The sequence below is a fragment of the Schistocerca americana genome, chromosome 2 (genome assembly GCF_021461395.2).
Source record: "Schistocerca americana isolate TAMUIC-IGC-003095 chromosome 2, iqSchAmer2.1, whole genome shotgun sequence".
Taxonomy (NCBI): Eukaryota; Metazoa; Arthropoda; class Insecta; order Orthoptera; family Acrididae; genus Schistocerca; species Schistocerca americana.
Genome location: NC_060120.1, coordinates 348359043 through 348384143, shown reverse-complemented (window position 1 = coordinate 348384143; position 25101 = coordinate 348359043). Strand labels below are relative to the sequence as shown.

At 39.4% G+C, this 25101-nt stretch overlaps 1 protein-coding gene across 1 annotated transcript in view; it reads left to right on the top strand.

The window, feature by feature from the left end:
- LOC124594784 (CDK5RAP1-like protein) overlaps positions 1 to 23190 on the top strand; it is a 130714-nt gene extending 107524 nt beyond the window's left edge. Inside the window, exons 9-11 of the mRNA XM_047133191.1 lie at positions 3776 to 3910; positions 22369 to 22439; positions 22861 to 23190. Of these exons, the coding sequence (XP_046989147.1) occupies positions 3776 to 3889 (114 nt within the window). The 3' untranslated portion in view covers positions 3890 to 3910; positions 22369 to 22439; positions 22861 to 23190. The remainder of the gene's footprint in view (positions 1 to 3775; positions 3911 to 22368; positions 22440 to 22860) is intronic.
- The last annotated feature ends 1911 nt before the right edge of the window (positions 23191 to 25101 follow it).

Genomic DNA, 25101 nt, shown 5'->3' with positions numbered 1-25101 from the left:
GGAATGCATTCAGTAAGCTGTTCCAAGTGATGTTGACAAATGCCAGGCGTGCAAGCAATGCTTGAAACCAATCTGTTGTACTTGTAGGGCCTGTATGACATGTTAACAGCAAGAGGCCGACATGATTTTTTTATCAGGCAGAATATACTTCTGACAAATCAAGTTTTGAAAAATGATGTATGCCCACCAGTTTCATCATAAGTTCATCCAGGCAAGGACTTGGATATGAATTAACCATAGCTTGTGAATTAACTGTCATTTTAAAGTCACCACAAAGATGTAGTTTAGCCCTTGGCATGTTCATAATGGCTAATGGTGTAGCAGCATCATCTTACCATCATGATGTATGGCAATTCCTGGATGAAGCATTTGTTGAGAGGTGGATACACTGACGGGAAAGTGATAATTTTCTGACAATATCTTCCAATCTAATGCCATTAAACTTCTTTCTGTGTGGAACTCTGAAGGACACTGTCTATGCCACAAGGAAACATATGCAGGATGGCACGAGAGAGGTGATTGTGACTCCCTGTGAATCCGTTCCAGCAGCAACCATTAAGTATGTTGATCTGTTCCGCAGCATTGCAGATTCTGTATCGCTGCTGATGGAGGACATTTTGACCACCAACAGTAAAACATCTTCACTAGTGAAGTCCATCTGTGTAACTAAAAAATTCATAGTTTTCGTTGTTTTTGTTCAAATTGTTAAAGTTCAAATTGTATAAACTCCTTTGTAGGACACTATATAATGAATACCTTCTGGAAGTCAAGGAACATGGCATCAACCTGGATGCCTTTGACTGCTACCCTGTGCATCTCATAAGCAAACAAAGCAAGTTTCATTTCACAAGATTGCTATTCATCAAATCCACAGTGATTCCTGCAAAGGTGTACATTCTCCAAAAATATCATATACACAGTCTTAAAATGTTTTTCATGGTCTGCAACAGATTAACATCAGCGTTAAAGATATGTAATGATATGCATCAATCCAACGCCCTATCATGGGAAATGGGATTGACATGCATCTTTTTACAAGTGATTTGTTGCTCCAGTAACTAATGGTAATCAGGTTCTAAAAGGAAACTAATTCTTTTGCATGATCCATATTGTGTACAGTGAAATTGGAGGGAAAGAAAGCAAAGCAAAGGGAAGAAATTATTGATGTCAGCTGCATCAAGGCTTTTTTATGTGGAATCAGTGGTGACAAGTGAAAATATCTACCGGACTAGGACTGGAACCCAGGATATCCTGCATACTCGGCAGTTGTGTTAACCACTGCACCATCCAGACACAGAGTTTATCGCAATTGCAGGGACTATCTTGGCACAACCCCCAGCTGGCCCACACTCTCACCAAGCACCACCTATCCGCAGTCCTCATTGTGTCCTCCATTCTTGCTATTTGAGATTGCTGCAGGAGGTTGAACTTAATTGTGCATCCATGCTGAAGGTGGAGGATTCATTGCCATTGGCACAAATCAATTATATGAGTTTATGGTTCCTGTTCTTTCGGACATGTGCAAAACGAAAGACTCTGTGGGGAATCTGGAAGGACCGTCCTGGCACGACTCCCAGTAGACCCACACTCCCACCAAGTGCAGTCCCCATCCATGTCCTCCATGCTCGCTGCTTTGAGATTCTCCCAGGAGGTTGATTGTAAGTGTGCACCAATGCTGAAGGTTGTGGTTTCATTGCCCACCGGGCTGACTATGTCATATGTCCTATATTGTGAATATCTGCTGACTTTGGCTGGTGAGATCACATGACATGAGCTATGATTGGCTGACAAAAGTGCATCACAGTCTCAATTTCAGTGCTTCGAAAGCTACCATGCTGTATTTGATGGACTTCATATTTATACTTGTGGAATACGAAAATATGCAATGTGCATGTTGCAGTGCATTGAAGATCTGTCCAGAATGCACTGTTTTTTTTTTTTTTTTTTTTTGCTGGACTTTGTTTCCAAAACCATGGAGAAGATCTACACTATTGTATAAAGCCTTTACCATTCAAAGGATTGAAAAGTCTTACAACTCCAAAAAAACTGTACTGTCACTTAACATGGAAAAAATATATTTTCACCCTCGTATAGTATATTTTCATCCAGTGAGAAGTGTATTTTTAACCAGGAAATCTGGAAAAACTCTGGGAATATTTTTTCCTTGTCCATGTATACGTCCTGGAATATCAACAATATTAGAAAAAAAAAATAGCTTGTTACGTACCATAAAGATGACCCATTGAGCCGGCCGCGGTGGCCGTGCGGTTCTGGCGCTGCAGCCGGAGCCGCAAGGCTGCTACGGTCGCAGGTTCGAATCCTGCCTCGGGCATGGGTGTGTGTGATGTCCTTAGGTTAGTTAGGTTTAAGTAGTTCTAAGTTCTCGGGGACTTATGACCTAAGATGTTGAGTCCCATAGTGCTCAGAGCCATTTGAACCATGACCCATTGATTTGCTAGCAGGTACAATGAAAAGACTGTAACGCATTATAGATTTCGGCTGAAGCCTTCTTCAGCAAAGAAAACACACACATTCATACAATCAAGCACACTTCTTGCACACATGATTGCTATCACTGGCAGCTCTGACCAGAATGCAACTGTCATGTGAGTATCAATCTGGAGTGGGGTTGGAAAGGGGGATATCGGTTGGGGGGAGAGAAGAATGCTGTCTGGTGGGGCTTGCAGGGACTAGATAGTGACCTGATGAGCCTGCAAGGATCAGGTGGTGGGGTGTGCAGTGTACATTGGTATAACTACCAACTAGCTGTCCACTGGTATGAACGGCCTATGCCGTACTGTGGCCAAGAGGAAATTAGACCACCCTTTGGCACAACATGCTGCTGAACACAATATGCTTGATTTCAATGGCCGCTTCACAACCCCAGCCATCTGGATACTCGCATCAACCACCAGCTTTTCTGAACCGTGCTAATGGGAGCTGTCCTTACATCACATCACATTCTCCTCTCTCAAAATTATCCCAGCCTCAGCCTATGGTAACCTGCTGTCCCCACACCCTCTACCCAACAGTTTCTGCCCTCTCTGTCCCGTCACCTCCTCCATTTTTACGTCCCCTAACCCTAATTTCGTGTCACTCTCTGCCAATGCACTCTCCCATCCTTTCCCCCCTCCTTACTCCTCTTCTTTTCCACCCCCCCTTTTTTTCCACCCCTCACACCCAACCTCCTGGTGCTGTGCCTGGCAGTCCCATCAGGCCACCACCTAGACCCTGCATGCCCTGCCAGAAAGTACTCTTCTCTCCCCCACCCTTATATTGCTGTCCATCACCCTTCCCCGCCACACTTCAGATTGCTGTTCACATGGGAGTTACATTCCAGTCAGAGCTGAGGTGGTAGCAGTTGTTTGCATGATGTGTGCTTGCTTGTGCGAATGTTTGTGTTTTCTTTGCTGAAGAAGTCTTTGGCTGAAATCTATCATGAGTAACAGTCATCTCAATGTTTCATTTTTCTAAGACGGAAAGATAAAACACTTTAAAACTGGCTTATGTTTATTGGCTGTTAAAAAAGATAGAAGAAACAAAAAGAATACAAAAAGTATTAAGAAGCACTGAAGAAGGGGAATGTGTTTTATCGAAATTTTGCCATGCTTGTAACTAGGCAATTCTTTGTACTGCCCCCATTTGTTCCAGATTTTGTGAGTGGTCAGCATGCAGTGTTGTTTCTAGACTTCAAGTTACCTTTTGTCAATGTTTGTGTCTAAAGATGTTCCAACAATGCTCAGATCATTTTAGTATTTTGCATGATTTTTTCCAGATAGAAGAAGCTAGTTCTCAGGTCCTCAAAGGTCATCCATTGTATCATTCATCATTAGTTAATCATCAGCATGACAGTAGAGAGAATACACAGAGAAATACAGGCATGGTTTAAAAGGAGATCAATGTTTTTCAGGTAGGATTTTCTTTCTTTTGTTATGAGTCATTTAAAACCAGTATGTGATGTCTTATGAGTAAATATTGGTGTACTGCTGTTGTCTGTAAGTATTTATTTTGTCTTTGGTAGGTAGCTCAACAGTATACAGAAACTCGATACATAAGTAATGAGACTACTCACATTATGAGTAACTATTTTAATGTTGTAGGTTAGATTGTGTTAGAGGAATTCTTGGTTCCATAAATACAAATTGAGGAGATCCTTGGGGATGTGTAGCATTTTGGATTTTTGTTTTGTTTTATATTATGTGATATTAATTAAAATACAGAAATAATACATTCAGTATGTCAAACTTTATTTCTAACTAAACTTTTTATGGTTGCTGACAAATTGTTGAAAATGTGTTTTTCTCAGTAGTGGACCCATTTTTTGAGTAAAATAAGTGCCTTTAAGTATAGGTTATTTCTTGTTCCTTGTACTGATTTTGTCAACTGAGCAGTTTATTGGAAAGGAACTATTATTTGTAACAAATTTCATTAAAGAATAGTAGCTACAGTTAGTACCTCAGTTCCTTGAACAGGCTTCTACAGTGTGTACATGAATTTACAATACAAATAATATGTGTTACATGTTTTTGGACTCAGGAAACTATTGTTTGGCTTGAAGAGTTACCCCAAAATATGGTGCAATGACGTTATGGAATGATAGTAAACGAAGTATGCCAGCTTTTTTATTTTATTTCACCTGTGCCCGATAACATTTACACTGCAAATAAGAAACTGTTTTGACATTTCAGTAGTTCTATGGTGTGCTCCTTCTGACTGAGCTTCTTACGAAGTTGTAATCCCAGAAATTTACTACTGTCAATTTTTTCAGTCTGAACTTTCTCATATTTATGCATATGCTGGGTGGTATACTCTTAAATTTTCTGAATTGCATGTACCATAGTGGATATTTCCAAAATTCATTGGCATTCAGTTGGCTATAAACCAGTTGTTAATGTTCATGAAAATAGCATTAGTGGGCCTTTCTAAAACGTTACTGGACTTTCTATGTATTGCAATACTTGTATTATCTGCAAACAAAACAAAGTTTGTGTCTGGCAGTGTAACTAATGGGAGGTCATTAATGTACACAAGAAAAAGCAGTGGCCCCAAGATGGATGCTTGGGGGCCACCACATGTGATTACTTCCCAATCCAATGATGACTGATAGCTTAGTTAACTGATTAACTAGTCTCTCACAGTGACACCATATGTTTTCAAGATATGGCATGAGCTATTTTGCAGCACTGCCAGTGACACCATAGTATTCCAGTTTACTTAAAAGGATGTTGTAGTTCATGCAGTCAGATGCACTTTCTCGCTGTATGTGTAAATAGCCTTCTCAGTATCTGAACTTTTCAGAAACCCAAACTCTGTCTTTGACAGTATGTTATTCATGGTCAGATAGTTAAGAAGCTGTCTGTACATTACCTTTTCTCAAATTTTCAAGAATGGTGACAAAAGTGAAATTGGTCTTTAATAGGGTGGCATTTCTTTATTCCCTTTTTTGAAAAGGTGTTCCATGTCAGTGTGTTTCAGCACGTCAGGAAATGCTACAGAGATAAAACACTGGTTGTACAAATAACTTAAAATTTTACTTAACTCACAAGAACACACATTAATTAAAGTTGTTGACATTTTTCATAACCACTAGAATGCTTTGATTATAAAGAATTTATTATGGATGTTACTTGTGTTGAAGAAGTTACTTGTAAAGGCTAGTCTCAGGTATTCTTGGGCATTACTTACTGACCCTAGCCATCTCACACTGTCTATCAGGAACAGATATAAAATACTTGTTAAAGATATTTGCCACACTACACCCATCTGTTACCAATGTGTCATCTACTCTTAAACTGCTCCAGTTTCTTTGTAGTTCTATCAATCTCCTCTTCCGCTATACCCTATATTGTTGCCTGACGTTCCAGTGTTCGTCTTACAGTGCATTGGCGTAGATGTCTGGATTACTTTGCTTAATAGCCTACTGTATTCCTAGTAATGAGCTAAATCATCAATGTTGGAACAGTTCCTGACTGATCGTTTTCTTTTTGTTATAGAAGATTCCTTTATTCCTTGAGTAATCCATGTTTTTGTTTAATCTGAACTAATTTTGGAGGAAAACAGTTTTCAAATTATGTAATAACTTCATTAATGAATTTATTGTGCTTTTCATTAATGTCACAAGCTCTGTAAACATCTCATCAGTTCATAACTCTGAACCGTTTCCTAAAGTACTCAATTTTTGGTAGATCAACTACTATCTTGTACTCAGATTTAATAGACTTTTTAGTCAGCTCAGTATTTACACCTAGAGCATAGCACTTTATGTCATTGTCTGAAAAGCTGTTAATTATTGGTTTTGTGATATGATTTTGTTTCTTTGATCTGTGACCACCTTAGAGCATCTAGCTGTTGTAGTTGGAAAGTTTATTGTAGGAATTGGGTTGAGTGATGGTGTTATTGACTGTAATAAATGTTTATTGGAAGAGTTGTGAATAAAATCTATGTTAAAATAACCAGCAACCACAGTTTCAGTGCTTTTTACTGTTAAATACAACAATAGAGCTTCTAGACAATTGATGAACAGATTATAATTTCTTGCAGTGTTGGTATATGGGACTGTTATAAAGAATCTGTTATGGAATTTTACTTCTGTTGCACATGCTTCTACATGCGACTCCAGGCAGAATTTATTAATGTCATTGTTCTTGAATTTAATGTAGTTTCAAATAAATGCAGCAGCTGCTCCTCTATCGATATCCACTCTACAGAAGTAAGAAGCTATGATAGTATCAGCAAAACTAAAACCAGTGTTACACCCCATACCTAACACAAACAGCTTTTCCAACTCCAAATTAACTCTCCTGATAAAGAATTAAAGTGTTGTCAATCATGGCATCCCAAAACAGACATAAATCCCATAAAACAGACACAGATCCCACACTGGTATATTTTGTTGCTGATGCTGTCCTTACGAGGTCACTTTTTAGTCCGCTACCAGAAAATGAGGGTGAAGCTTTGGCAATGCCAGCCATTCATGCTGGCAAAACCTTAGAAAAATCATCAAACAAATTTCAGCAGAAGAACCCGAGACAGAATACAACAGGCAATTTGCCAACAAGTGGCCATGAAAGCCTTATCAATTTTTTACTTTATAGAATACATGGAATCAATGTCAGTATCATTAACCAGCCCTATCTTCCTTTGGAAAATCTTTACATGATGACACTATATCCTACACTAAAGCACCAAAGAAACTGTTATAGGCATGCATATTCAAATACAGAGATCTGTAAACAGGCAGAATATGGCACTGTGGTCGGCATTGCCTATATAAGACAACAAGTGTCTGGCGCAGTTGTTAGATCGGTTAATGCTGCTACAGTGACAGATTATCAAGATTTAAGTGAATTTGAACTTGGTGTTATTGTCAGCACACGAGCGATGGGATACAGCATCTCCAAGATAGTGATGAAGTGAGGATTCTTCTGTATGACCATTTGACGAGTGTTCCATGAATATCAGGAATCCGGTAAAACATCAAATCTCCGACATTGCTGGGGTCAGAAAAAGATCTTGCAAGAACCAGACCAATGACAACTGAAGAGAATCGTTCCATCATGCAACTCTTTCCCAAATCGCTGCAGATTTCAATGCTGGGCCATCAACAAGTGTCAGCTTGCGATTCATTCAACGAAACATTGTCGATATAGGCTTTTGGAGCTGAAGGCCCACTGGCCTGCTTGTGTACCATTGATGACTGCGCAGCACAAAGCTTTAGAACCTTGCCTGGGCGTGTCCCACTGACATTAGACCGTTGATGACCGGAAACATGTTGCCTGGTCGAATGAGTCTTGTTTCAAATTGTATCGGGTGGATGGATGTGTATAGGTGTGGAGAGAACCTTGTGAATCCATGGACCCTGCATGTCAGCAGGGGACTATTCAAAAACTGGTGGAGGCTCTGTAATGGTTTGGGGCAAGTGCAGTTGAAGTGATACAGGACTCCTGATACATCTACATACGACTCTTGACAGGTGACACATGCGTAAGCATCCTATCTGGTCACCTGCGTCCATTCATGTTCATTGTGCATTCCGACTGACTTGGGCAATTCTGGAAAGCCAATGCGACACCCCACATGTCCAGAATTGCTACAGGGTGGCTCCAGGAACACTCATCTGAATTTAAACACTTTCGCTGTCCACCAAACTCCCTGGACACGAATATTATTGGGCATATCTGGGATGCCTTGCAACATGTTGTTCATAAGAGATCTCCACCCATCACACTCTTACGGATTTGTGGATAGCCTTGCAGGATTCATGGTGGTAATTCCCTCCAGCACTACTTCAGACATTAGGCGAGTCCATGCCACATCATGTTGCAGCACTTCTGCATGTTCGCGTGGGGCTCTACACGATAATAGGCAGGTGTACCAGTTTCTTTGGCTCTTCAGTGTATATTACCTGACCAAGACAAACACTATTTTCAAAAAGGTTTATGACCCATCTTCTGTACCAAGTGAACTACCTAATAACATTTTCTTTCTTTTCAGAGATTTTTGTATCTCTTTCTTTCTCAAATTATTTTCATTGTTTGTTGTGCTCCTTCTACTGCTACAGCTACACCTGCATGAGACTCAGCATTTCTAACTGGGGCAACAAGTCAAATGTAGTTTCCACATTAACTTCAACACAGAAAGTCCTGTGCCTGTGCCCACTATTAGGTGTAGCCACTTCCTACCACTCTTTACCCTTCTCCCTTGTTAACCTCTCCAGATCTTTCCTTGCCTTATCTAGTTCAGCATGAAGAGCTGCACAATGTTCACCTACTGTTTCACTGTTTTTTTTTATCTTTTCTGCATATCCTGCAATACCACTGCCGAGCCTTATTTATTTCCCCATTTCCAACAACACTACAGTCTCTCTGGTGGAAAAAGCTACACTGACCATCACACCACACCATGGAACTAACAGTCCTCTGGCAAGTCAAGCATTTGTCACTGTTTAGAATACTGAATAAACTGAAAAACTCACACAAAGTACTATGCAACTTTTCTGAACCAGGAAATTTAAATTTTCCTTCTTTATGAACTATTCTCCGTTGTGATACATACAGTGATGGAAAAAATTGCAACACCAGAAAGTAATTAATGTAGAGTAATAAAATTTCGGGAATACATTTTTCTTGGCCAAGAGCTTACTTGTCTACATTACATATTTGAGTGATTAACATTGAAAGACCACAGGTTGGTGTATGTGAGAGGTAAGTCATTGCAAATGTGAAATGCTGGTACATTAATAACTGGTGTAAATGCTAGACTGTTGAATAAAAGCATGCAAATGTGCATGCATTGTGTTGTACATGTGCCAGATGACAGTTTCTTTGATGGAGTTCCGTACCTGTTACACTTAGTTGCTCAGTACATCAATGGGTAATGCTGCTTGTGGATGATGCTGGAGTTATCCCCCAGTTATGTCCCATATGTGCTTAATTGGAGACAGATCTGGTGGCAAAGTAGGCCAGGCAACATGTTTACACTCTGTAGAGCATGTTGGGTTATAACAGTGGTATATGGGTGAGTGTTTCCTGTTGGTAAACACCTCTTGAAGTGTTGCTCATGAATGGCGACATGGCAGGTCGAATCACCAGACTGACACACAGTTTTGCAGTTGAGGTATGACCTCCTTGTAACCATCACACAGCCATCACTGGCGCCGAGTCAGAACCAGCTTTCATCAGGAAGAGTAGCAGATCTCCACCCTGCCCTCCAGTGGGTTCCTGCTTGACACCACTGAAGTTGCAAATGACAGTGGGTTTAAGTCGGTGAATGTACACTACAGGACATATGACTTGGAGCTGTCCTTAAAGTAACTGATTTGTAACTGTTCGCTGTAACACTTTGGCACCAACTGCTGTTCAAATTGATTCTGCAGATGCGGTATGATGTGCCAGAGCCACACACCGAACACCATGATCTGCCCTCTCAGTAGTGCCATGTGGCCATCCAGAAGCTGCTTGCCTTGCAACCATACATTCTCATGACCATTGCTGTTAGCAACCATGTACAGTGGCTACATTCCTGCCAAGACTTTCTGCAGTATCACACAAGGAACATCCATCTTTTTGTAGCCTCGTTCAAATTCCGTGAGGTGTCGATAATGGTATCTTTGTTGCCTTAAAGGCATTCTTGACTGTCAGCTCACCACATCCAGTCTGATAGGTAACCAACACTTACGTATATTACAGCATGTATTTAAAGCATACCTGATTTGCATCCTCATAATAGTGTTACTAGCACCTCTTATGCAACTGGTGTGAAATTTGAACAGACATCATGTTTCAGATGTAGAAACATATCTACCAGCTTTCATTTATGTCACACAGCTCTTCTTGGAGTTACAGGTTTTCTTTCTCGGCAGTGTATAAAAGAGTGAAAACTTTTGTAGATGACTTAGAGGGTGATTGGGTGGCCCATGGGCCAAACCCAATCCATAGCTGGTTTCAATCCAGTCTGTGGAAGAAATTTTGGGGGAGGAGAACAAGACATTCAAATTATACAATGCCGGGATGCATTTTCAGATATTTCCACCAGTGTTCGCCTCACCTCGGGTTTGCAGCCAGTATGAATTACAGCAACAGGGATCATAATTTAGTGGAAGTACTAGTTATCTGTTGTAGGTTCACACGTAAAGTTCCGTGTTACTTGTTGTTAATTTCATGCAAGTGTTTCTGTGCATATTTTGTTTTTATGTTATTTCTGGTATTAACATTAGTGATAATTCTTATATGCTGTGGACGTATCAGAACCCCACATATATTAAAACTGAAGGTAATTTATAAAGAATTAGCTGCTGCCACCAGGTGTTTCTATGGTAATTTATTTTTCCCTGATGACATTTCAAGATGCCTGGCATCCTATCTTCAGATATTCAGACTTATTTACATTTTGTGAACATTGTTTCTTTCTAGTGGCATTGTAGAATTTTGCAGCATAAGTGAGGAAACTGTGATGCATAAACAAATTTAAACATCTGAAGGTGGAAATAAATGTAAACATCTGAAGGTGTGGTGTACATAAAATGAATGTACTTTCAAAAATGTGTGATTTGAGCCATAATTCGTTGGCATGGCTTGGCATGTCAGGGAAGGAGTGCCATTCATATCATTGTCTTACCCCATAACGAGTAATGTCATGGATGCTATAGTTTTGACATCATGTGCTGCAGTACTGCTGTTGCATCACATAACCAAGCAATCTGCAACTTTAAGTAAGTATATAAATCAGGCCCAAGGGTCAACAAAGGTTATCCATACCTGTCTTAAGAGTATGCACTAGTACACCTATTTCCTATCTAATATTGTCTTAAATATCTATTATTAGTAAATTTGTTACTTATCTCTACACAAGCTCGTTAAAGACAAGTGCTGCTGCTGCCGGGACATACCTAAATGTGCTGATAGCTTTTACATCATCCAGATACTTGTGACTGGTGTGTGTGTGTGTGTGTGTGTGTGTGTGTGTGTGTGTGTGTGCGCGCGTGCGCACGCCCCCATGCACGTGTGTGTGTGTGTGTGTGTGTGTGTGTGTGTGTGTGTGTGTGTGTGTGTGGGCGCGCATTTTAGTATGTGACTGGTTTTGACTTTGAAATGTATTCTTATAGTTTAAACTTTAAGAAGTGTTTTAATAGAGGGTTCTTGGGATAAATGTGCTCCAAACAATTTCATGTGTGGATCCTTTGCTTCATGTATTTCCTTTATGCTGTGAGCCTGCCAGGCAGTGCCACTGACTGGACCACTGCATTTTGTCTTCACCTGCAGAAGGTCATGGGCTGTAAGAGCTCAGACTTTCTAGCAACTCACTATAAAATCATGATGCCATGATTTAAAGAACTCTTCTCTATGTAACTATTCTCATAACTCATTAAAATACAGAGTGAACAGATCATTTATTATAATGTGCTCATAGTTAGTCTCTTCATGGTATTCCATCATATGACATTCATATGATGAGTAAATAAGTCAGTCAGACATTGTTTAACGAGCTTCTTTTGTTCTGGTGCGAAACTATTGTCATCCGGCCCTCTTCTTCTCTGGAGTCTACATAATCTCCAAGCAGCAATGGCAAAATGTTCACAATCTCTCCATTGCAAGTACAATTGTTCGATCATCATCGTGTCTTGTTAATGCACCGTGTTCACATTACTCCTCTTTTACCTGCACATAGATCCAAAAAATGCACACACAATATGCAGTCCACCACTTATTAGCTACTAAAATATATTTTCAACTTCTGCGACTGTCTGTTGTTAGCCTAAAATGTTAATAGTGGAACATGTTATTCAGAAAATCTCGTGTTACAGTACATTAAGCTTTGGCAGGATACTTGGCATCTGTCGATTTGGGTCTCACAGCGTCTGCATGCACTCTCCGTTTAGTCAAAAAAACCTTGGACCGTTCGTACTGACCTCTTCATATGTTCAATATTCCCAGTTAGTCTTATAAGGTATGGCCCCCATATACTTGAACAGCATTGTAGAATTAGTCATATGAGTATTATATAAGCAATCTCCTTCATGGAATGATTCCATTTTCCCAGTATTCTACCAATGAACTGCAGATTGCCACCTGCTTTACCTATGACTGAGCTTATGTTATAGTTCCATTTTGTATCCATACAAACTGTTGCACCCAGGCACTTGTATGGGTTCACTGATGCCAGTTGTGACTCATCAACACTGTAGTTTTTTTCATTTTGTAAAGCTCACAATTTTTTGTTTCTGAAAATTTAAAACAAGTTGACAGTCTTTGCACAACTTTGAAAATTTGGGTGTGAGAATATGTTTGCAAAATAAAAAGCACACATAAGTACGAACACAACAATGTGTCACTGTGGTTGCATTTGTAAGTTATGTTCTTGTGCAACCTCAGCTGTCAGCAGTTGAATAGTCTCTCTAAGATACAAGCCACATATGGCAAAGTAGGGCTTAACTGTGGGACTAAGCATCTTACATAAAAGAAAAACATATGTTTGTCCGTTAACAAAAGTTTGAAATGTTAGTGCAGCCGAAACACTTATTGTGGCAGTTGAAGGTGGCATGTGTTTTGAATTAGGGTTGCCCAAGATACTGGTACAGGTCTGACCTGAACTGCCTCTATTCCGTCACTGCCAACTTCAAGCAATTGCGCGGTAGCTGTTACTGAAGGCTTTGTGTACTCAGTTTTTCTATGCATTGCTCATTGTTTCCTTATCTTATTTTGAAACAAGTCAAGAGACTAATTTCATCCCTCACAGAGTTTGATTACAGCTCTCACATCATCAGAGGGGATCCCATACTATGACCATTTTGCAGCTACACAGAACATGTGTGTAGCCTGGCCACTGTGTGAGAAGAAGGGGAAAGCTTATTTATATATGACGGTAGTATCTGTTCCCGAAAGAACAGTTACCGTAGATGACGATGCACCTTTGCTAGGAATGAAATGATAATTAAATGGACACCCTAGCCGCAAACAGGCGTTGATGTACTTCATTGGGGACATGTTGAAAATGTGTGCCCCGACTATGACTCGAACCCAGGATCTCCTGCTTACACAGCAGACAGCTTATTTCCCCACGCCATTCCTCTCTCCTTGAGCAACCTAAGTTCTCATTTGTTTATGCTCACTGCCAACTGCATGAATGTACTTAGGTGTTTAGTAGTAGTAGTAGTAGTAGTAGTAGTAGTAGGATATAGGACATGTCAAAGTATTTACAAATTTAGATCAATTTAAAATAAGCTATTTCGTTTACACATATATTTACAGACTTCTAGTTAGAGACAATCATTAGATTTACTCCTGGTATACAATACTTTTTTACAAATAACTTATTAAATAATTTAATGCCACATTGTTCATTCATATCTCACTATCAGTCACTGTACACACTATACGCACATTGTTTCGTAACTATCTCACTGTCAGTCACTGTACACACTATATGCACATTGTTTCATAACACTTCACTCACTACACACACACACACACACACACACACACACACACACACACACACACACTGGTGATCTCTGGGCCATTTTCTGTACTGCAACTTCCCATTTGCTATCCTGAAAAACTGAGTCAGCATCCCTCCATAATGAGTGAGATGTTGAGCTCAGAAAGAGGAAGAGGTGTTAGTATTGTGCCATGCATAGCTTGGGGGTAAGTATTTCTAGGAAGGAAAGAAAGAAGGAAAAAAACATACAGTGAAGGTGTTATGTGGAATGTTGGATATTTGTATGACATTTTTTACCAAACCCCTACTCTGTTTTATCTAAGTAATCCTTCAATGTATAAAATGTATTGCATAACAGGTACTTTTTAGCTGCCTTTTTAAATAAGTGTATTTTTGCAATTTCTTTAATCTCTTTTGGTAATTTATTGTAGAGTTTTATTCCTTGGTAGAAAATGCTGTTTTGAGTTTTATGTTTATTTTTTCTTGGTAAATGTAAGTTGAGTCTATCTCTTGTTGCATGGTCATGGACAGAGCTGTTTTTGCAGTAATTACCAATGTTATTTTTGATGTGTACAACTGACTGGTAATGTACTCACATGGAGCAGTTATAATCCTCAGTGTTCGGAACAGATCTTTACAATGAGCTCGTCTAGTATTTTTGGTTATTATTCTTATGGCTCTTTCCAGGAGTTTGAAAATTGTGTTCATATTTTGTGCATTTGTTCCCCAAAAAAGAATGCCATAGCTAAGAATTGAGTGTACCCATGAATAATATGTAACTAAAAGACACTGCATGTTACACACTGATGATAGGATTCTAAGAGCATAACATGCTGATGGCATTCTATTTGCAAGTACCTTTGTGTGTTCACACCACTTCAACTGAGAATCAATATTCATTCCTAGAAATTTTGCATTTTTTACACAGTCTATAGAGGTGCCATTTACATTTAATTTAACATTGTAATTTGTCCTCTTCAAACTGAAATTCATGGCATTTGTTTTCTTTATGTTCAATGTCACTTTATTACTTACTGACCAATTATAAACTTCCTTGAGAGTTTCATTTGCTTTCTCGGCAAGGAGTTCTCGTTTTCTCAGTGACTGTAATATTGCTGTCATCAGCGAAGAGGTTTTTTTCACCATGAGTAACACTACTGGGAAAGTCATTGATGTATATCAGGAACAGTTATGGTCCTAATATGCTACCTTGCAGAATCCTTATATTAATGTATTTTGGTTCTGATACGTGTTTTACTAAATGTTTAGACCTATTTGAAGTATGTGTTATCTCTACTCTTTGTACCCTATCTGTTAGGTATGACCGAAACCAGTTGTTAGCTACCCCTCATATTCCTAATGCTTCTAATTTATTTAATAGAATCTTGTGGTTGACTATAAAACACCTTAGAAAGATCGAAAATATGCCTGTGACACACTCATCTTTATCAAGAGCATCAAGTACAACTTTTGTGAATTCTGCTATGGCTGACTCCATATTTTTGCCACTTTGGAAACAAAACTGTGATTCTCTTAAAAGATTGTATTTATTCAGGTAATTCATCAAATTTTCTTCATTTTTTCTATTATTTTTGAGAATGCTGACAGCAGGGAAATGGGCCAGTACTTTTCTATGTCTTCTGCATTACCTTTCTTAAGCAAAGGTACAACTCTTGCCTGTTATAACTGTTCTGGAAATGTCCCTGATGTGAAGGATTCATTTATTATATTTGTTAAGGGGCCTTGTATAATATCTATGCATTGTTTCAGTACACTCACTGGTACTTCATCTAAGCCTACTGACTTTTTATTTTTTAGTTTTTGAATCGTTTTACTGAATTCATTCTTTGTGATTGAAAGTGACATCATTGTACAGGGTGTTACAAAAAGGTACAGCCAAACTTTCAGGAAACATTCCTCACTCACAAATAAAGAAAAGATGTTATGTGGATATGTGTCCGGAAACGCTTAATTTCCATGTTAGAGCTCATTTTAGTTCCATCAGTATGTACTGTACTTCCTCGATTCACCACCAGTTGGCCCAATTGAAGGAAGGTAATGTTGACTTCGGTGCTTGTGTTGACATGCAATTCATTGCTCTACAGTTCTAGCACGAAGCACATCAGTACGTAGCATCAACAGGTTAGTGTTCATCACGAACATGGTTTTGCAGTCAGTGCAATGTTTACAAATGCAGAGTTGGCAGATGCCCATTTGATGTATGGATTAGCACGGGGCAATAGCCGTGGCGCAGTACGTTTGTATCAAGACAGATTTCCAGAACAAAGGCGTCCCGGCAGGAAGACGTTCGAAGCAATTGATCGGCGTCTTAGGGAGCACGGAACATTCCAGCCTATGACTCGCGACTGGGGAAGACCTAGAACGACGAGGACACATGCAATGGACGAGGCAATTCTTCGTGCAGTTGACGATAACCCTAATGTCAGTGTCAGAGAAGTTGCTGCGGTACAAGGTAACGTTGACCACGTCACTGTATGGAGAGTCCTACGGGAGAACCAGTCATTTCCGTACCATGTACAGCATGTGCAGGCACTATCAGCAGCTGATTGGCCTCCACGGGTTCACTTCTGCAAATGGTTCATCCAACAATGTGTCAATCCTCATTTCAGTGCAAATGTTCTCTTTACGGATGAGGCTTCATTCCAACGTGATCAAATTATAAATTTTCACAATCAACATGTGTGGGCAGATGAGAATCGGCATGCAATTTTGCAATCACATCATCAACACAGATTTTCTGTGAACGTTTGGGCAGGCATTGTTAGTGATGTCTTGATTGGGCCCCATGTTCTTCCACTTACGCTCAATGGAGCACATTATCATGATTTCATATGGGATACTCTACCTGTGCTGCTAGAACATGTGCCTTTACAAGTACGACACAACATGTGGTTCATGCACGATGGAGCTCCTGCACATTTTAGTCAAAGTGTTCGTACGCTTCTCAACAACAGATTCGGTGACTGATGGATTGGTAGAGGCGGACCAAATCCATGGCATCCACGCTCTCTTGACCTCAACCATCTTGACTTTCATTTATGGGGGCATTTGAAAGTTCTTGTCTACGAAACCCCGGTACCAAATGTAGAGACTCTTCGTGCTCGTATTGTGGATGGCTGTGATACAATACGCCATTCTCCAGGACTGCATCAGCGCATCAGGGATTCCATGCGACGGAGGGTGGATGCATGTATCCTCACTAACGGAGGACATTTTGAATATTTCCTGTAACAAAGTGTTTGAAGTCACGCTGGTACGTTTTGTTGCTGTGTGTTTCCATTCCATGATTAATGTGATTTGAAGAGAAGTAATTAAATGAGCTCTAACATGGAAAGTAAGCGTTTCCGGACACATGTCCACATAACATATTTTCTTTTATTGTGTGTGAGGAATGTTTCCTGAAAGTTTGGCTGTACCTTTTTGTAACATCCTGGTTTTAGTGCAACATTATTTACAGGTGTTATATTTGTTTGGGGGAATTTTTGCTGTAACTTCTCTGCAATACATGAAAAATGCCCATTTACATAGTTCGCTAAGTGCTGTGGATCATTTATTACATTATCCTCCTCCCTTAGCAATATGTTATCCTGCATTTGTTTGCCTCTCCCCTGTTTCCTTTTTTATAACATCCCAGACTGCTTTGCTTTTATTCTCTGCATTATATATTATTTTGTCATTAAATGACTTTTTTGCAGCAATCGGCACCTTCCTAGAGATCTTTTTGTATCTATCATAGAAATGTAAGAATTCTAGATATTGGAAATCTTTTTCATGGAACTGAGTTGTTTAAGTGTTTGGGATGACTTCTTAATACCTGCTGTTATCAACTGTTTTTGTGAGCTGTTGAAGCCGGCCGAGTGGTTCTAGGCGCTAGTCTGGAACCACGCGACCGCTACGGTCGCAGGTTCAAATCCTGCTTCGGGCATGGATGTGTGTGACGTTCTTAGGTTAGTTAAGTTTAAGTAGTTCTAAGTTCTAGGGGACTGATGACCACAGCAGTTAAGTCCCATAGTGCTCCGAGCCATTTGAACCATTTTCTTGAGATGTTGATACAGACATGCACACTTTTGGAAATGCCCTTCAAATGTTCAATTTAAATTATTTGGAGAATTTCATATTCACATTGGTTTCTTTATACACTTCATCCCAGCTTTGTTTCTCTAGTTCTTTTGAAAAATTTGTTATTTTTATTTCTGATAGATGTCGTTTGTAGGCTTTTAATTTAGGGAATGCCTGACTTTACTGTTGTTATTTGACATAGATGGTCTGATAGTCCGAGATCTTTTACAGTTACATCACATTTTTCCTGTCTGTGTTTGTGGCCACATGATCTGTTGCTGATGAAGTCGTCGTGGTAACCCATGTTGCACTATTGACCAATAGGAACATGCCAAAACTTTGAAGGATGTTTATGAAGGTGCTACTGGATTCATTTATGATGTTAGTGTTGATGTTAATGTCCCCACACAGAATTATGTTGACCTTTGTACTTGAGACTTTATGTAGAACTTCTGTTAACTTATTGAAAAAAGTGTCCACACTACCACTGGGAGATCTATACACACACAAAATGATTAATTTCTTGGTGATATCAAGCCCTGTTAATTCAATAGCTGATATTTCAAAGTGTTTTCCTTCACTTACGGTACTGAGGTCATGTCTTGATTTGAACTGTGTTCCTTTTCTGTTATAAATGCATGATCCTCCACCCCTTGAAGTAGTTCTGCAGTAAGAGTCATATACCTCCAGAAACCTAACAAGGACTTGTCAAATCCATCCCATGCTGGTGTATTGCAACTGGGAGATGGACTAACATGCAATTAAGCATGTGGCTATAATGTCTTGTCTAATTACTGTATAATAGCATACACTGACAGGAAAAAAATGCAGCACCAAGGAGGAGTTGTGCAACGTAAACAAAAGTTGGTAGGTATGTTTCTACATCCGAAAGATGATGTCTATTCAAATTTTACACCAGTTGCAGGTTTGCTTTAAATACGTGCTGTAACAGTCATGAGTGTTAGTTATCTTTGAGACTGGATATGGTGAGTTGATGTTAATCAAGAATACCTGTAAGGTGACAAAGTTGCCATAATCAACACCTCACTGAGTTTGAACAAGGTCATGTAATAGGGCTACAAGAAGAAGGCAGTTCCTTCTGCAAAGCTCCAGAAAGACTTGGCAGGAATGTAGCCACCGTTCACAAATGCTGACAGCAGTGGTCATGAGAATGTACGGTCGCAAGAAGACCGTGTTCTGGACAGTCATGCGGCACTACCAAGAAGGAAGACAATCGTGTTCGGCATTTGGTTCTGGCACATTATATTGCATCTGCAGCATCAATTTGAGCCAGAGTTGGCACCACAGTGACACAAAAAACTGTTACAAATTGGTTAATTCAGGGATGGCTCCAAGCCAGATGTCCAGTAGCGTACCTCTCACCGCCTCAAACCACTGCCATTTGCAAATTCAGTGGTGTCGAGCAGGAGCTCTTTGGAGAACAGGGTGGAGGTGTGTTATGTTTTCTGATTAAATCTGGTTCTGCTTCGGAGCCAGTGATGGCTGTATATTGACTAGGAGGATCTGCAACCAATCTGTCTGCTTGCTAGACACACTGGACCTACATATGGATTTATGATGTGGGATGTGATTTCGCATGACAGCAGGAGCACTCTTGTAGTTATCCCATGCACCCTGACTCCAAACTTGTATGTCAGTCTAGTGATTTGACCTGTCATGCTGCACTTCATGAACAGCATTCCACGGGGTGTTTTCCAACAGGATGACACTCACCCATATACTGCTGTTGTAACCCAGCATGCTCTGCAGTGTGTCTGCATGTTGCCTTGTCCTGTTTGATCACCAGACCAGTTTCCAATTTAGCACATCATCAAATCACATCTCTGGCAACATCCACAAATAGCATTAACTGTGCAGTAGTGACTGTCCAGGTCCAACAGGCATGGAACTCCAAGCACCCATACAACAAAATGCACACATGTTTCCATCCTTGCATTCAACATTCTGGTGCTTACACTGGTACTAACATTTCACATTTGCAGTGGCTTATCTCTCACTTACGTTGACCTGTGATCTTGCAATGTTAATCACTCAACTATGTTAACTAGATAAATGTATTCCCAAAATTTCATTACTGTACATAATTTTTTTTTTTTGGTTTTGCAATTTTTTTCTGTCATTGTAAGTTGAGGCCTTGTTTATCGAAGGCTGACTACAGATTGTGTTGAAACTGAATGAAATGTGTTTTCAAAATGTTTAAATCTCAGACAAATTTGATATTTGGTTTTTGTGTGAACCATCAAAAGTGGCAGATCATCCGATCTGCTATTATTCTGATGCACTCAGAAGTAATAAATTACTGCAAAAGAAGTACCGAGATGAAAATATTACGTGTAAACGCGGCACAAATGTGCAACCTGCACAAACTGTTTTGTCGTTGCTAGGGTGGAGCAAGTGATATTGCACAATCTGTTAGTCTGCATTCTTTATCCTCTTCCTCCTTTTCCACATGAAGTGTAGCATTATAGAAGTAGCATGTATTTGTGAAGTCCTGCACCAATGCAACATCTCAGTAGTAGATTCTTGTTCCATACAGCAGCAACTCACAACCATGGGCCTCGGCCCACTTTTGGGGTGTGTGCAGCATGGAATTGGGCCGTAAACACTGGCCAAGAGTCCAGATAAAAATTACCAGTAGCTTCAGGGGTTTTGCGTGTCAGTTGTTGGTCAGCAAGTACAGAATGAAATAAGATATCCCCCCCCCCCCCTCGCACAAAAACACACAAACACACACACACACACACACACACACACACACACACACACACACACACACACACACACAAAGAATAAACCAAAAGAAGCTGCTAAGACAGACTGCCAGCTTTTTATATGTTGAAAATAACAAATATCTTCTGCCACCAGGTGGCTGAAAGTCTACACGTCTCCAGACTGTGCTACAGGACTCGCCTGTGGTGTTGGCTGGTTGCTCATGGTTAAACACACAAGTGCCACAATCTGCAATTTTTTTAAGGTGGTAGTTTCTTGGACACAACTGTTCATAAGAATGACTTGGTTGAATTTTCCATTTTTAATACCCTGACACAAGAAGGAAGGAAGGACGTTAGCTGTTTTGCATCTGGTCCATGGCAAAATCATGAAAGATGAAGCTTTGCTCGGATTTCTTGCTACTTGAGGGGAAGGAAGCAGGCAGGGCCCTTTTAAGGAACTATCCAGGCACTTCCATGGAGTGACTTGGATGATCAAAGAAAACTGATATCTAGGTGGCCAATCCGAGAATTGGACACAGGTCTCTAGAATGTGAGTTGAGGGCATTAGCCACCAGACAACTTCGTTTGGTCCCTGTGGGGCTAGTGCTAAATTAATGTTCAGAGGGACATTTGAAGGGCTTTTTGATAAACTATCTATGTTAATGAGCCTTTTCAGCTTTATTTTTCTTAAAAGTAAGCACAGGAATATCTTGAATGTAGATAGTGATTTGAGGTTAAAATTAACCAGTTTTGATCCAGATACTGATTCTGTCACGGGTGACAGGCAATGTCAAAAATCCCACTGAGACTTTTTTAACCCTGACCCTTTGATTTTAAGTTTTCATCTAGTTGTGACAGCTAAGCGAATATCATAAAATTTTTTTAAAATAATTTTGTACACTATGTTTACTAATTAGGTTTATTTACTCACACACACATATTTATATTTTTTATTAGTATATTTAGTTACTGGACCCTGCAGCCTCTCTCTCTCTCTCTCTCTCTCTCTCTCTCTCTCTTTTTCAAATCCTGGTCACTTAGCTACAAAATTTGTGAACTGCTGTCTTAGAAAATGTCTAATGAAAATAGCAAGCAAGCACTGAAGAAGTACAGATCCACCTGAACAATCTGTATTTTGTAGTATTTTTTCTGGCCTTTATTGTGAGTCAGTTTGAAACTTACTTTGTTTTTGTACAGATTGTAATAATATTAATAGTTTCTGAGTACTGCAAATACTTACTTGGCCAAAAACATACTTTTTTGCATTTAGAAAGCAGTTAGTTTTTGTTATGACAAGACATTATGGTGGTCCGCCTTTACAATCCTGTCTTCATTAATTATGTTAATTAACAGTAACAATTTGCTTGTGTAAAGTATAAAATAAGTTTCAGCTATAGAACCTCTTTTATTAGATGTGTGTTTAACATCCATTATTTCCATCTCATATGAACAGTTATGAATGAAGTCTTACATTAACATTCTACTTGTTTTTTATCACATTATGATACAAATCTTTTTCTTAAACAGTGATCAAAATTCCATGCATACTTCATCTCCCAGCCTTTTTATTGTTATGTAAATTATTAAAATGGAAGAATAAAGAACAGATATTCCCTTCCAGGTTTTGGAGGGAGAAAACAGAAATTCGCAGTACAAGTTATTTAACAAAGAGTGTGAGACCTGACATACTAGGTGAGAATTATTTCATTTTTCTTTCATTGTGTTTCTCACTGATTGCAAAAATTACTTACTTAACAAAGCCATGGTGCTATGCATGTAATTCCCTTCTAAAAATTGACGTGAAGAAAGGCAATAAACTTAGTTAGTGCAGAGATGTGCACTTTTAAAAAGGGTTGATTCCTGTAACTCAGTTGTTGGAGATGAATTCATCCTTGAAATATAGATGTATGCACCACTGCTAGCAATTGCTGCTTTAAACTATGTGACCTGTCTGCATTAATTACCTTTTGTCATGCCAAATATTGTATCTCATTCATAAGTTTTCATTATATGAATTCCCTGGTACATAATACATAAACACATTTCTTCATTGTTTCTACTGTCTCCTTGTATACTATATATAGTAGAAGCAGTATCTGCTTTTAATTTTCAGGATCTGAAGTGAACATCGGCTGGGTGCTGTATTGATGTCATAATAAGATGAGGATGGCTTTTTGAGATACTGAGTTATGCTTACAGTAAACAGAAGAGAAAACTATTGTGAAAGTGCAAAATGAAATGTCAACTAAATGAAATATGACTGCTGATGAACTTTCTATAGATAAATAGCAGATTGGAATGATAATTAATTTTCATAGTTAAGACTTTTGCTCACTTCACCTCGAGTTTTTGTTTCTGTGTCTTGAACATTATTTTTGAGAAAATAAGTAAATGTTTTTATCAGAATGTAGTTTCTTCTATGACCTGCCATAAGAGAATTATTTTTCCTTGTATATGAAAGTTTCTTTATTAAGAAATGTTTTACAGTATGAGTGACAAGTTTTTCTTTGTGTTCTTATATTCTTGTTATTTTTTATGAGTTTATATCAGTTATGCTGCATATCATAGTACTTTAAAATTACATATTGTACACAAATTAGGATTTTTGAGAAAAGGCACATGTCATTTTTTATTGTTGTACTTACATGGAAAAAGAAGAAAAGATTTAAGGCCTGCTGTATAAAATTCTAGAGATGGTGTCTATTCTACATGCATGTTGCCACTATTGGAATTTGCAAATCCACAGTTTGGTTAGTTTGAGTTTTTAAATACAAGGAATATTTTTGTTGCTGCTTGCTGCTGCTGCTGCTGCTGTTGTTGTTGTTCACTCCAAAGACGGGTTTGGTGCTCCCCTTGCTAATCTATCATGTGTAGGTCTTTTTCCTTTGCATAAGTATTGCAACCTGCATCCACTTGGATCTGCTTACTATAACACCAAATGAACTATTTCCATCTACCCATCTAACATTCCTGTGTACCCAGTATTTTGAAAACTGCCATTCTCTTTATATCTGTACTGTTTTATCATCCATCTTACACTTCCATATGAGGCTATACTTCAGACTAATAAATTCGCAATAGACTTCTTCACACTGACGTTTTATATGCTGTTTCCTTTAAGCATGCATGTATTGGAGTTTCACAGAACACTTTCAACAAATCTGTTTTCCATTCACCATCAATAATATGCAAAAGATAGATTGATACTCACCATATGTATATGAGGTGCTGAGTCACAGACAGGCACAATTAATAGACTAATGGGGTCAAAGACAGTGTTCATGTGCATGAGTTGTGCTTGTTGACTGTGTGTGTGTGTGTGTGTGTGTGTGTGTGTTTTCTGTTTCCAAAGAATTCTGTTTCCAAAGAAGGCCTTTTGGCTGAAAGCTTATGTATTTAGCACTCTTTTTCATTGTACCTGTCTGTGAGTCAGTGCCCCTTCAGTTGTAGTGAGTAGCAAGCTATCTTTTTCATATTATTGCTATCATTCCATCCAGGATTTTCCATTGTTCCACTCACCTTCTTTACTGCTGATTTTACATGTTTATCCTATTTTCATTTTTGAGCAATACTCTTCAGTATTTCAGTTGTGTGACAAATTACAGCGCTGGCCGGTGTGGCGGAGTGGTTCTAGGCACTACAGTCTGGAACCGCGCGACCGCTACGGTCACAGGTTCGAATCCTGCCTCGGGCATGGATGTGTGTGCTGTCCTTAGGTTAGTTAGGTTTAAGTATTCTAAGTTCTAGGGGACTGATGACCTCAGATGTTAAGTCCCATAGTGCTCAGAGCCAAGTTACAGCAATTTCCTACTTACACTGATCAACCAGAAAATTATGACCACTGATCTTCTACCAATATAAACCTGTCTAGGCGGTAGCAGCATCACCTGGTGAGGAATGACTGTGAGTCCAACACATGGACAGTGCATGTAGTATCAGTGAGTGTGCTGTCCATGTGTAGAATGTGGAAGGTGCACGATCTGTCTGAGTTTGACCAAGGGCAGATTGTGATGGCCCAGAGGCTGTGCACAAACATTTCGGAAATTGCACGACTTGACGGGTGTGCTGTGGTGTGTGTCTTCAAGACGTGGTGAAACCACATCCAGATGTCATGGGGTTGAACGGCACCCCTCATTACAGATGTCAGACATTGTAGACTGGGCAGATTGGTAAAAGAGAACAAGCAGTGAACTGTGGCAGAACTAACATCAGACTTTAATGCTGGGCAGAGTACAAGTATGTTTGAATACAAAGTGCACCCAACACCCCTAATGGTGGGCCTCTGCAGCCAACGACCCATGAATATGCCAATGTTAACAAGACAACATCGGCAACCCTGACAGAAATGGGCACG